This window comes from Condylostylus longicornis, unplaced genomic scaffold (genome assembly GCF_029603195.1).
Source record: "Condylostylus longicornis isolate FDR11 unplaced genomic scaffold, ASM2960319v2 ptg000148l, whole genome shotgun sequence".
Lineage (NCBI taxonomy): Eukaryota > Metazoa > Arthropoda > Insecta > Diptera > Dolichopodidae > Condylostylus > Condylostylus longicornis.
In genome coordinates, this window is record NW_026578116.1 from 621,809 (window position 1) to 636,613 (window position 14,805).

Below are 14,805 nucleotides of genomic sequence, written 5' to 3' on the forward strand. Positions count from 1 at the left end.
TATGAAAGCACATTATTCACAATATATCTGTAAATACAGAAATATGAACAGTTTTTTCTGTTATCAAACCGTAATTATACAGTTCATGTTATTTTATATAAGTATATTTTGTGTATATGTTTGCTACTGATAATTTATCACTTAATAACTATAGCTATATTTAATTATCTTTTATATAAAAAAAATTTTTAATATTTATTTAATTTTTATTATTATTTCTTTTTCAATTTCAGATCTTAAATTATGAAGGACTTCAATTTAATAATCATTAATTATTTATTACAAATATACGATAGAGAGTGCAAAATAATTGTTCTATATAATTATTAAATAGAGAGAAAAATTGCATTAAAAATAAAATTTCCCTACAATTTAAAATTAATAAAAAAAATCAAAGCCATAACAAAATATACAAAATTTAAATAAGCGATAAATTTTTATTTTTTCAAATAAAAATCTAAAATAAAATAATAAAAATGATTAATAAAAGACTGATCTCATTATTATTTAAGAATAATAATAATTATAATATTAAAATTAGTTGGTTTTTATTAATATTTAATATTTTAGTTATAATTAATTTATGTAATGGAGTAAAATTATCATTAGATAATTATAATGTACCATGTAGGTATTCTGATACAGTAGATTTAAGAAATTCAACAAAATTATCAAATGGTTCATATATATATGGTGATATTGTGATACCAAATCAATATATTGGTTTATATGATTATGAATTATTAAATAATACATATAGAATATCGGTGCCATTACATCCAAGAGGATGTGCATGTAGTTTAACATCAAAAAAATGTTTAAGATGGTGTTGTGATAATGGTCAAATGTTTTCAGAAAGGGGATGTGTTAAAATTAATGAAACATATACAAATGAATTAACAATTGTCGATTATAATGGTAATAATATAACAACAGATATTTATAATTATTTTATACCACAAATGAATTATCGACCATGTGATGATATGTATTTTTTGGAAAGAGATTATCCAGGTGATGAATATATATTATATGAGGTAATTATTACACCTTCAAATATTATTATTTATTAGTACTTTTTTATAGTTTCTAAATATTTATGTTATATACCTATATATAACATAAATTTATTCGCATCCCATAATTATTATTTTTGAAATTATTTTATTAAAAATTGAAAACTAAATTTTTTTTTCCCAAAAATTTTTCAGGATGGTAGCCTAAAATTATTATATGACGAACGGATTGTAGATAAAAGTAGTATGTGTTTCGGTTATGCTATGTGGGAGAATGAAAGTGTTTCATTTTATCCGACTGCTTATTTATGCCGAACTCCACAAGAGAATAGTTTACGAATGGTTTTAAATGCTTTTGGTAAGATTAAAATTGAATTTTATAATGTTGTTTTTTTTTTTTTTTTAATTGAAAAATAAATAGAAATACATAAATTCTAGACAATTGTACTTTTAAAGTAAAGTACTAAGAAAATTTTATAAAATAAATTGAAATTAATTTCATTTTGTCTATGTATGTAAATGTTTGATAAAAGTGAGATAACGTCGCGTTTAATTAATTTATTTGTTATATAGGAAAATAAAAAAAAAACATATCAATTTCTAGATATGATTTATTTATTCGTTATGGTTCACAATCTGAATTATTGGTATAAATATACAATAAACATGAATCAAACAAATGGTTTGTAAAGTAGCACATTTCCTTCTTTTATTTCTGTGAAGTGAAAAATTCTGCTTTTGAAAACAATCTACTATTCTACTACATTTAATAAAATTACTTTCATTTAATGTATGTAGATACCTAAATTTGTCTATCAAATTATTGCATACATTTAGGATGAACATATTGAATGAAGCGTTAACACAATAGTTGAATTCGGGTATAATGGAATTTCGGAAATCAAAATCGTTGAAAATTCAAATTTTATGAGCCTGTTGAAAGATAACATGTTATTAGATAACTTAGGGGGGGGGGGGGGGTGTTAACCCGAAAAAAATTTTTTTTTCAATTTAAACAAAGTATTTACAGTTAAGTCGGGTAATTGTTTTCTAAGTACAAATAATTATTTGTATTAAAATGAATTCTAAAAAAAAATTTTTAAAACAAGTTTGAAAAAAAACCAACCGTATGTAATTTAATCTTTATTTAAATTATTTAATATGAAAATTTTCATGTAAGTTTAAAAATTGTGACGGTATTAGATAAATATACATATATACCTAAATATACATAATATTATTAAGTTAAATTTCTCTATGTCAGGGGTGGCAAAGTTTCTTGATAATCCGAACAATATTTCAAAATTTGAAATTTTTCGAGAGCGAAAAATTAAACTGTATTAAAAAGTTAACATAATCCACAATACCAGATTAAAAATTATGCATATATCCGTAGCTCAATGCATTTATTGCAGTTTAAAAGTTAAGAAGTTCAAAATTAGTCTGGAGTTGATCGATTACGGATGATTGCGCCACTATTTTTTTTGTTATTGGAGCCGTTTTTTGCTAGGTCATTTAATATTTGTTATATGCGATGAACTTACACTCTTACGTTTCTTTTCCCCGGTTTTTAGTGGTTTTTTAAAGAAAATTTTGCCACACATATGGTAATAATTTTTATAAATATAACAATACAAAAATGAAAGGCAAACTTGGGTATATTTACTATTTACCTAGAGCCACAAAAATTTTTTTAAAGAGCTGCATATGACTCGCCAGCCGCATTTTGGCCACCCCTTTTTTATATTTATACCATTAAAATGATTTTCAATTTATTTACTTGTTGATTGGATCATTGAAATTCAATAAAGATTTTTAAAATAGTCTTTATAAATAAGTAAGTTTATCGTTTACGTCTAGATTTCTTAAATATTAATTACTCAATATTATACAAATGTTTGATATTTACAACGTTTTCAATATTGGGGCTATAATGTGCATGTATTTGCATATATAATGCATTTTAAATTATTTAATATAAATATATACATATATATAAAATATATTAATATTATGTTGTATGAATATGGTTTATATATTGAAAACATGAGTATATAATTAAAATTATTAGAATTGCAAATTTTTATTTAATAAATGGTGCTACTACACATATAAGATTTAGATAAAATTTAAGATTTTTTTTTGAATATTTGTCAAAAAACCCAATTACGTAAAAGTTATAATTGAGAATTAATATACACACATTATAATGCATCATATTTTTATAACAAGTTGAATAGGATTATAACGTTGTTAAAATTACGAGTATATTAAAAATAATTTTATTGCATTGTTAAAAACCTTGTAATTTACTATAATAATTAATATTCATGAAGTTTATAACACAATTTTAAATTCTAATTTTAATAATTTAATTAATTATGTTAAATGCATAGCACATATTACGTACATATATTATGTAATAATTATGTATTATATAATATATGGATAATATTATATGTGTATAATAATATTTGTGCTATGTAAAGTAGAAGCTTTCCTTTAAACGATTATAATGGCTTAAAGACCAAAGAGAAGATTTTGCATTTTTATGTTTAAGAACTGAAATAAAACTTCCTATTTTTCACGTGTCTTCCACATTAATCTGTATATATTTTTTTTAATTTTAATATAATATTTAATTTCATGGACATGAAAATTGAAAATTTATTCGAAATTTATTTATATTCAAAAATATTTGGTTAGAGGGTGGAAAATGGGTAAAACTTCTGTTAAGGATTTGGGTGAAAACTCAAGGGTTTCTGAGTTACATTTAATTTTCACGAAATTTATACTTGTGCATATTTTTTTGATTATAACTTTCGTTCCGAAAAAGATAGGGGCTTTAGATAAACCATTTCTGAAAGGTCTAGTAAAGGGCTTAAAATGAACACTCGGCTTGACTAAGCATTCAAACTTTAGAAAAAAAAAATTTTTCTCTTTTTTATTTTTTCAGTTTTTCTAACCAGATAAATTTAATACGAAATTTTTTGAAACATTGATTTTTTTTTTACATAATTTTGGCAACTTTCTCAAGCTTTAATTTAAATTATTTTTACGGTACAGAAGATATAGCACAAAAACCATTTCTATGTCAAGAATTTAAAAGGCCTTAATGAAATGTGAAAAATCAAAAAAAAAATCACTATTTTTGATTTTTATTGATTTTAAAAGTTAATTTTAATGATAATTTCTATCATCTGTATCATAAAAGATTTTTCGACACTTAGTGACTTAAATTAAAGCTTGAGAGATCACCATGTATATATTTTTCACATGTCCTTAAAACTTACCTATACTGAAACTGTACGGACCACCTGAATAGCGTTTTCGTCTTCATCTCTCCTTAAATTTCAAAAACTCATTGTATTTTCCTCAATCAGTAGCTATATTTTATTCTAAACACCACTCTAACTAATGTTAAATTAGTTTAGAATATTAGGGCTCTCTCTGTTTGCCTCTTTTAAAATTTGTTTATTAGTTTTTTTGAAGCTCCACACTATTTTATGCAATTCATAAAAAGTTAACATGTTTTATTCACCAAAATAATGTATAAATTTTCAATAGCATCTCTTGAAAAAATTTGATATGGCAACAAACAGTTCAATGATCTTTAAGAATTTTATTAATTCAATAATTCTATATTGTAAATGGATATAATAACAAAATCAAATATAATACGAACAACCTCAACAATTTTTATAATTTATGAATTTTGATTAGAATCTGTGAATCTAATTAAATTTTTAATTAATATGTAAAATCTACATAGTAATAATTAAATATTTTCTAAACTGAAATGGAAAAACCATATAGAAAATTCGAAATTAATTAGAGACACAAATTCATTTTTTAAAATTGTTGCTGGCTTTCGAATCTATTTTAAGTTGAATTTCAAAAATGCCAAAAAATTTTATAAAATTATTATTGTTGTGAGGCCAAAATTTATGATCTAATTATTCATACAACTGTTAATTTATGTAGATATTGTATAATAAATTTTAGTTATGATTTATTTTTGCGCATACACACTCATATAATGAAAATCTCTGTTATCTTAACAGAAAACTCAAATATTTATAGATTGGAAGTTAGCCATAAAAATATCTTATCTATTTATCATTCATCTATACACATAGACGATAATTTGTCTATATTATATTAAATAATATTTAATTACTTTATCAAACAATTTAAATATTTATATAAAATTTTAATAAAAATAAAAAAAATAAATATTAATTGTAACATTTTTATTTATTTTCAGCGATGTTATTTTCTATACCATTTATGATAATAACAGTTTTGGTATATACATTAATTCCTGAATTAAGAAATTTACATGGGAAATCTTTGGCCTGTTATTTATTAGGATTGATATTTGGTTATTCATTACTATGTTGTCAAATATTTTTTAAGGAACTTAATACATTATCATGTTATATAATTGGTAATTACATAGAGAAAATTTTTAATAGAAAATGTTATATAGCATAAATAATAAACCTTTCTTATTTGTATTTATTTCTAAAGGATTTGTAGCTTATTTTTCATTTATGTCAGCATTTTTCTGGTTAAGTGTTATTAGTTTTGATTTATGGTGGAATTTTCGTGGTACACATGGTCGAAATTTAAGAGATTCAAAAAAATTTTATATATTTGCACTTTATGCATGGGGTTTAGCAGCAACATGTACTGGTATAACAATTATAGCACAATTAACTGATTATCTTCCACAAAATTTTAAACCTGGTATTGGAGATGAAGATTATTGCTGGTTGGATGGTATATTATTAATATTATTTTATATTTTTCAAAATAAATTTTAATTATTTAAATTAATTTAAAATTAATTTGGTATTTTTTAGTCTTAAGAAATTATTCAGCATTTGCATATTTTTATGGGCCAATATTAGCAATTATAACATTTAATATTATAATGTTTATTATAACATCAACGAAAATACATCATGTACAAAGAGAAGTTGCACGAATGATTGCACGTGAGGATAGTCGAAAAAATTTAAGAACTGAAAAAGATCAGTAAGTATATATTAAGAGAAAATAGTGTAATGAAGTTTCTCTTACTCGAAACATTAATACTCTCTTAAATTTCTCTTTTATTCTTACTCAATAACAATAATTTGATTAAAGTTTTCCAATTTCGAATTAATTCTTGTGACATAATGTAGAGTGATTTGAGTTTACATGTAAATAGAAATTTCCCTTATTAACGAGTATGTGTTGAAATCTTGAAAATTTTATAATTATTTTGCTTTCTTATTGTAGATATGGTCTATTTTTACGATTATTTATTGTAATGGGTGCAACATGGTCCATGGAAATAATATCATATTTAGTTGGAGAAAAGCATATATTTGCATGGATATTTTATGTAATGGATGTTTGTAATGCTGTACAAGGTTTCTTAATATTTGCATTATTTGTTTTAAAGAAGAAAGTTAAACATTTAATAATAAAAAGGTAAGTGTTTTAAAATAATTTTTCTTAATTTTTTAAAAGTATTTTTCAAAATTTGTGAAAATTTAGAAAAATTAGAAATTTTGATTTTTTATCCATTCAAGATGTAGAATAGGAAAGTATTTATTTGAATTCTATAGGTGATTAATTGAAATTCCTTTATTATGATTGGATTTTAGAAAAATTATAATTTTCCTTAATTATGTATTTTCATATAGATTTCTTTCTGTTCAAATTTGAACTTATTTAGGGTGCAGAATTAGGAATAATAATATAGCTGTGTTGAAATGATTTCTAAAACAAATTATTTTCTTATTTGAAAACCTTATTAATTATTTCATTTAAGAATTTACGGTAAAATTATTCTCCATTAATTTGTAGTCATAATTTTTTTGCGATTTCGAGCAAAAATTGCATAAATTGAACTTGGTGACTTATAATTTTGTTTTATTAAAATTACTATGACAAATAATGGATTTCATTGAAAACTTGTTTAAGAATCGAAAAAATTCTAAACAAAATTTAAACCAAAATTTAGGCTTTTTGAATTGCAAGAAACTCTTTTGGTCTAAATGGAAAATTCTTTTGAAACAAATGAAAAATATTGTAAATAGGAAATAGTAAATTTTTATTAATTTATTAATATAATATAAATTAATTTATTTGTTTCGAAAAAATCAAATAACGCTAATATTGTCAAACTTATTTAAACTCAAATCATTTGGTATTTTCGTTCTAAAATGAAGTATATTTTATTTATCAAATTTTCATATTCTTAGTTAGACTATTAGCAAAATACTATACAGGATGGTTGGTATAAGGCGGCAAATTATTTCAGGTATGATTCTTTAATCAATTTCCAGTAAGAAATTGTTTGGGGAGAGGTGCCCAAATACACTTGTTTTCGAGTTACAGCCTGTTGAAAAAACAGTACCAGTTTTCTTCTACATATAAATAAATGCTTATCCCACACAAAATTTTACTGGAAATTGACTAAAGAATCATCAATGAAATTATTAGCCACCTTATGTGAAACACCCTGTATATTAAATTTATGTGTACAAATATAATAAAATTAGAACTTATATGTATGTATATATATATTGCATTTAATTGTATTTAGCTAAAGAAAATTAATAGTATATATAATATACGCAATATTATATTATAATTTTAGGGAGGAGTGTTAGAATTGTAAAAGTATTGTATAATTATTTATATATACGTACATTATATAAATATAATTATGAAGAAATTTAAATGTACACAAAATACATACATATGTATACATAATGTATTTTTTCGGCATTACATAATTGATTGTAACATTTTTGATATATAAAGCGGCACAATGAATTAAAATTAAAAAATTTTAACAGAGTGAGTGAGTAGAGCTTCTTTAAAAAGTAAAAACAGTTTTTAATTTTAAAAATAAGAAATATTCATTTTTTTAATGTATACTTAATAAATTATAATAATTAAAATTTTTTTTTTATAAAAAAGTGTACATAAATTAAAATTCTAAATTAAAAAATTCTTTTAAATAATTGTAATAGAATTTTGGCTTTGTTCAATAGCAAAATAATTGTGTGAAATATTCAACAATACAATTACTTAATTATGTAAATAAATAAATAATTACAGAAATTGTATATATAAAAAGATAACATTAGAGTGTCGCTTCAAATTAAAAAAAAACAAGAAAATTAGACTTTTGATAATTATTATAAATAATTTTAATATGCTTGTAACAGCGCACTGCCATGTATATTGTTCATTAGTCATTACATTTCCAGGATACATGCGCTCCGAAATTTATTTTCCAAATAAATATAATCTTAAGAATATTCACACACAAATTAAGTTTGCTCACTGCAAGAAATTGTAAATTTGTGTAAATTTCAAAAAAAAAAAAAATTAGTTGCGGCTTTTACATAGTGCTTCAATTATTGTGCCTGTAAGAAACTGAATGGTTTTAATGTATAAAATCATCATAAAACTATTAAATTATATTAATATTTTGAAAGGGTAAATTTGTTTTGACATTTTCGATATATGCTTAAAAAGAAATTATAAAATATAATTTTAAATATTGTGCTATATTGCGGGCAAAAAATTATAGATTAAATTAGAAGTAGAAAATTTAAATTTTGTATTTTATTGAATGCAGCTTTTGAATCCAATCTAGTGTAACTTGAGTTGCTGAAGAATAGTTTTAATATAAGTTAAATTCTAAGTATAAGTTGCACATAATAATGTTGATTTAATTGTTACATGTTAGAAAGTAGGCTGTTTACACGTGTGTGCTTCCCACATTCCCTTTTCCACATGTGAGAAGAATATAAAATAAATATTGTGCATATACACGCTCAATGCATAAACGTAACATAAATAAGTACAATATGGTGGTGAGTGGCGCTTCGGTGTCAATTACTCGATTTGTCATTATTTATTAATTATTTTATTATTTTTAATAGTTGTTTTATAATTTTTGTTTTAATAATTAATAAGTTATAATTATATAAAATGAGATCAAAAAAATAAAATTTGAATTGCGTTAAAAAAGAATTAATTGTAAATGCTAAGAGCATGCGAACATCGAAACGTCATTCGCATTTGTATAGACGTAAGCGTCTGCATTTTTTTTTACATAATAAAAAATATTTCTAAATAAATAAAATTATTTTTAAAGAAATTAGGATATATTTAACTAAATTGCATTTAGCGCGAAAATTTTTCCTATATTAAACCCCTTTAATTCAAAACTAGACCGCTTCTCCATTTTTCAAATGTAGTTTAGGTATCGAGTTAAAAATAATTTAATTTTTATTCAAAACACAATTTTAACCTCATAATAATTGTTTGTTCTATATATATTATAGCTTAACCCTTATTGATCGTATTTTAATTGATAAAAATCTTTTCTAACTAAAATTGAACGGAAGGCGATTGTTAAACGAAAGGAAAATGTTAATAATTTTACCAACTCTATATTTATATTTAAATTTAAAAATATTATTTTAATATTATTATAAATAAAATAATATTAACATAAAAACAAAAAAAAAAGAAAACTAGAAACAAAAATTATTTTCAAAAAATGTCTTTTTCTTTTTTAAAGTCATTTTTCAGAAAGTGTGTACTCAAATGCAGCTCTCGAATCATTCCGAAATATGTCAAGAAGATTTAGTAGCCAGTTTATAAAATCAAAATCAGATAAAACATTAGAATAAAACAAAAAATTTTAGGATACTACTCGAATATTATAGCATAAATAATTAACAAAAAAAAAAAACCAAAACAAAAAAAAAATTTTCATTTATAAGAAAAATTTTGCAGAGATCTAGAACAAAAATAAAATAAAATTGGTAAAGTTTCATTAAAAAAAATTTTTATTAATTTATATACATGCATCTAATTATTATATAGATACAATAATACATATATATATACAAATTATTTTCTTTGTTTTACAATTAAAACCAAAAAGAATTTTTTGGCTTTCATTAATAAATTTTTTTAATATTATTGTGGAAAGGCTTAAATTTTATTGGCTTCATATACAGAAAAATTCGCTTTAATTGTCGTTTTTGATATAGAAAAATAATTAATAATTTTTTTTTTTTGTTTCAATATATTTTTGTTGTAACAATTAATAAATTAATCGCAATATTAGAAACTAAATATTTCATATAGGTGTTAGCAAAATAAAAGTAGTACATGCATTCCTTAATTTTGAAAAAAAAAAATCATTTATTATTTTTTTGGTTTAAAATTTTCATTATTATTTTTTATTAAATTAGTATTTTTTGTGGTTTTTTTTCCTTTTAGTTTCTCTACTAAATAATATGATTTTGTATTTTAAGAATCGGTGCCATTGAAATTATTTTCTATTCAATATAAAATAATGAGGCTTAAAAAATAATAAGACTATATGTACGTTTACAAAACATGCAGAGGTGTAACAGATAGGCATTTAATATTGTACAGTATTTTAAAGTTTTAGACAGTGTTATTTGAAAGAATGAATTTCTCAGTGATAAATCATCATAAAGAATATTTTGCTATCTTTAATTTCTCTCCATATATTTTCTCCTTTCAATTGCTATTTTTTATTCTCTCTTTTAAATTCACAGCAAATGATAATGTATTAAATGTTATACTTAGTTAGGAAATAAAATAAAGAGCGTGAACCGTTCTCATTAAGAATTTAAATGTTGAGATTAAGTTTAATACATTTTATAATTAATAACAGATTAAATTTGAATTGCTATGCATGTAAAAGAGATTTTGTTGTTGAAATTAATTTTCAAGAGAAAATTTAAAATTTTTCCTTGTGTTATATTAATAATCTCAATTCACAATTTTTTTAATTGGACTGGGAAGAAAATTTATATTACTATTACTTCTCTTTATGACATTGTAGTAAAATTTCCTTTTTATAGTTTTATTAAAGAATGTAAAGTAAAATGTTAACCAAAATATTTTTAAAATAACTATTTTAGAAATTATTTTAATTAGTTTAATAGTTATTTACTATAAAAATAAATATTAGAAAACATGAATTTTTTTTGAGTATAATAGGTGCAAATTTCTAAACTCTTCTTCAAATTTTAAAAGTTAATTGAAATTTTATTTTCTAATAAAGGTTAAAATACTCTAAAATTTTTCCCTAAAAATATGCAATGAAATTTTAATTTTTAAATAAGTAATAGGTAGGTACTTATTTCGTTTATAAAATTTAGAATTAAAATTACACATAAAAAAAAAATATATTTTTTCTTGTAACAATTAAGTATAATTTTAGAATTAATAATATAATTTTTCTAAAAAAAAAAAAATAATTTAATTCAGTACATTTGATTGTCCCCTAAAAGCATGGTTGATTTCTGTAAGTTTAAAGTCAGCTTCAAATACTGTAATAGAAGAGGTCGAAATCTGACCATCTAGATATAGAGGTAAACAGTTTTAATGAAAATTCATTCTTGTTTTTTAAGGTTTTGGGTAATATTTCAATTGAATTTAAATTATATTTTTCACTAATATACTTACTTATATGCATTTATTATTTAATTATCTTAATACTCGTATAATTTGGAATATATTAGATCAAAAATATTAATTTCAAAGTAAAAGCAATACAACAATATTAAAGTTATCAAATTAAATTAAATTGAATTTTTCTCTTAAATTTTTTTAATTCAGTTAAAAAAAAAATTTAAGAGAAAATTTGAATTCAGTTTTCTCCTAAATTTTTAAATATTTCAATTATATTGTTTTTATTATTGTTAAAGAATTCTTATTGAAAAAAAAATATTTTCTCTCGAATTTTTAAAAATAAAATTTCGACTTACTGTTTTTAATTTTTTATTTTGATTTTGTTTAAATTTTATTAATATATTTATGGTTTATAGAATTACAACTAATTTTAAATTAATATTGGTTAAGATAGTAGCATCTTTTTTAAGCACTTACATAATTACCATTTTATTTTGTCTAGAAATATATATAGTGTGCTCACTAAAATTTTGTTTTAATTTTTTAGAATACTAACAATTTTTTTCTCAATTATTTTCTTCCACTCTGTCTCTCTCTCTCTCTCTCTCTCTATATATTTTTAAGTATAATTGTTTTTCAAACACCATGCTATTTTAATTCTAGTCGTTGGTTTTTAAGTTTAATTTTCTATTGTTTTCTATTTCTAATACACTCTCCTTTTCTAGAATATAGATTTTCTTCTTTTATAATAATTATTAAATTTTATCAACTAAACAAATACAAAAAAAACTCATTTTCATAATTATTATAACATTACCTATATATATATTTTTTAAGGCAAGACGAATCATTGTTATTAAGACATTTTTCACAACGATAACACACTCAATTTAAACAAAAAAAAAAATTCTTATACATTAAAAAATAAACAAATATTTACTCAATTTTGGTGGCTCTTATTTAATTTATGTATTTATTACAAAAAAAAAAACAATAAAATAACAAAAAAATAAAACACATTTAATATAAATAAAATATTAACTGTAATCGAAAATATTGTACGCAACATATCGAAAAAAAAAAAAATGAAAAATGTAAATATAAATTTTAAATTTTTTTTAATTAATGAACATTTTTAATTTTTTCTTTTATTTCAATATAATATAGATATAAGCAAAGCCGTAGTATCAACAGATCAAGTCAATACTCAACTAAAACTTCATCAAGTAATATAACACTGACGACATTAAGTCATGCAACAACAGAAAAACCATTAATGGATCCAAAATCATTAAAGGAGTAAAATCTTACCAATTCTAATTTAGACAAGTTATATAATATGTAATAATTTACTATATGATCACATAAACTGTATATGCTTTCCCTTACATATTAAATTTTTTTTTTTAAATTATTGATTTTACCAAAGATTATCAAAACAAAAAAAAAAAACAAACCTTTCTAACTGATATCCAATAATATAATTTAAGTATAATTTGTATTTTAAAGTTTACATTATGTACTATATTATATAAGAATAAATGTAGAAAAAAGAAAAATTTAGAATATAAAATACGTGTTCGTTTTATGTAATTTAATTAAAATAATATTAAATAAAGTATAAAATAAAAATAAATGTAATAATTAAAATAATAGCGTCTTTAATTAAAAATTAACAAGAAATTTTGCGGACCCGAATTAAACAAAGTAAATTTTCTATTTAAAATATTCTCAATTAAAATTGTAAAGTAAGTATTTTTAAGGAGCGCTATTGAAACTTAAAAAAAAAGAATAAATTTTAAAAAATAAAAATTTTTATTCCGATTTTTACCATTACATGTTTTCCTTTCCATTTACAGCAAAATTAACTGGATAATGTGTGCCTATTTCCAAATATTGCAAAACAAGAAGTCGAAAGTTCAATATTAAGCTTCAATTTTACAACTAATCTTGCATTCAGTATAATAAAAATACAAGAAAGTTATACTTGTACAATTTTTATTGCGTATATTGCTCGCTGCGTGAACACCGCGTAGGGCGCCGAACATGTCAGAACCTGGCCTAATTATACGCATAATATATTAATCAACATTTGAGGCTATTCTTTGTTCTTCTATATTTTGAAAATTAATATAAAAGAATCTGAATTAACTAATATAAAACTAATATAACATTTTTGAAGTGGCATAAAATTAAATATGAGAAATTCAATATGCTACGAGTATTATAAAATTAACTACAAGAATTCGTTGAACTTATAGAAAATTAAGGTTGATTGTGATGTTTGTAAAATATGTGTGTGTTGGGATATTTGTAATTATGTTATAATGTTTCCTTATGCTGTTTCATAGTATATAGAAGAATATCAATCTCTAATTTTGCAGAACTTCGGTTGCAGATTGTTTCTGATCATGAAACTTTTAACTGTAAAAAATAAAACACATTTAAATAAATTAATTTTAAAAAATTAACATTTATTTTCTCTCTGGGTTTTTCATTTTTTAATTTTCACTTGATTTTTTTTTTTATTTTTTTTCCATTTTTTTTTTATCAATATTTATATATTTGAGATACGTACGTATACTATATAGAATATATGCATACAATATACATATTTATGTATATAAATCTATATATATATATATATATATATATATATATGTATGTATATATATGCGTATTGTATGAACTTACGTATATATATGTGTGTCTATATATACAATTTTGTATATATAAACATACGTGATATATATGGTATATATATGGTATATAATGTATACGTGTATACGCTTGCTATGCATACATATATATATATATATATATCGTGTTTATGCATACATATATATATATATATATATGTATATGGCTGCATATATATATACATATCCCGGATATAATTTACATGTAAAATTTTTATTAAATTTTTTTTTTTTTTACTTTCGTTTTTCATTTCACATGAAAAATCAAAAAATTTGATAGCGACAAAAGAGAAGCAAAATATATAAAATATTTAATTTTTTTTTTTTTATTTTTTTTTCAATAATATTTGATCATTTTTTCATTTTTTTTTTTCATAATAAAATAAAACACAAAACAGCAATATTTTTTAGCGTTATTTTTTTTTTTTTTTTGAAGGAAAGCACAATGAACATTTTTTTTTTATTTTTTTTTTTTTTCAGTTTACTTTTTGTTTTTCAACTTGAATCCTTTCATAACTTTTTTTTTGTTTTTGTTTTTTTTTTTTTGAATGCATTGGTTTTCTACTTGTTACTTAAATCTACGTATTTTTTTTTTGGTTTATTTTTTGAAA

The 14,805-nt window shown here is 21.4% G+C and overlaps 1 protein-coding gene across 5 annotated transcripts; it reads left to right on the plus strand.

Annotated features, from left to right (window-relative positions):
• The first annotated feature begins 461 nt into the window (after window positions 1-461).
• On the plus strand, window positions 462-13,079 carry LOC129615799 (G-protein coupled receptor Mth2-like). Of its 5 annotated transcripts, none has more exons than XR_008697485.1 (8): window positions 462-1,037; window positions 1,212-1,374; window positions 5,284-5,466; window positions 5,550-5,801; window positions 5,885-6,059; window positions 6,306-6,500; window positions 9,619-9,865; window positions 12,663-12,797. XR_008697485.1 is itself a non-coding variant. In XM_055531170.1 (8 exons), the coding sequence occupies exons 1-7, from the start codon at window positions 477-479 to the stop codon at window positions 11,437-11,439; spliced, it is 1,617 nt and encodes a 538-aa protein (XP_055387145.1). In that variant the 5' UTR covers window positions 462-476; the 3' UTR covers window positions 11,440-11,455; window positions 12,663-12,802. The 5 variants fall into 5 exon arrangements, 3 of the variants coding, with proteins under 3 accessions (XP_055387145.1, XP_055387146.1, XP_055387144.1); XR_008697486.1 differs by lacking the exon at window positions 12,663-12,797 and adding an exon at window positions 11,352-11,442; XM_055531170.1 differs by lacking the exon at window positions 9,619-9,865 and adding an exon at window positions 11,352-11,455 and having other exon boundaries at window positions 12,663-12,802.
• The last annotated feature ends 1,726 nt before the right edge of the window (window positions 13,080-14,805 follow it).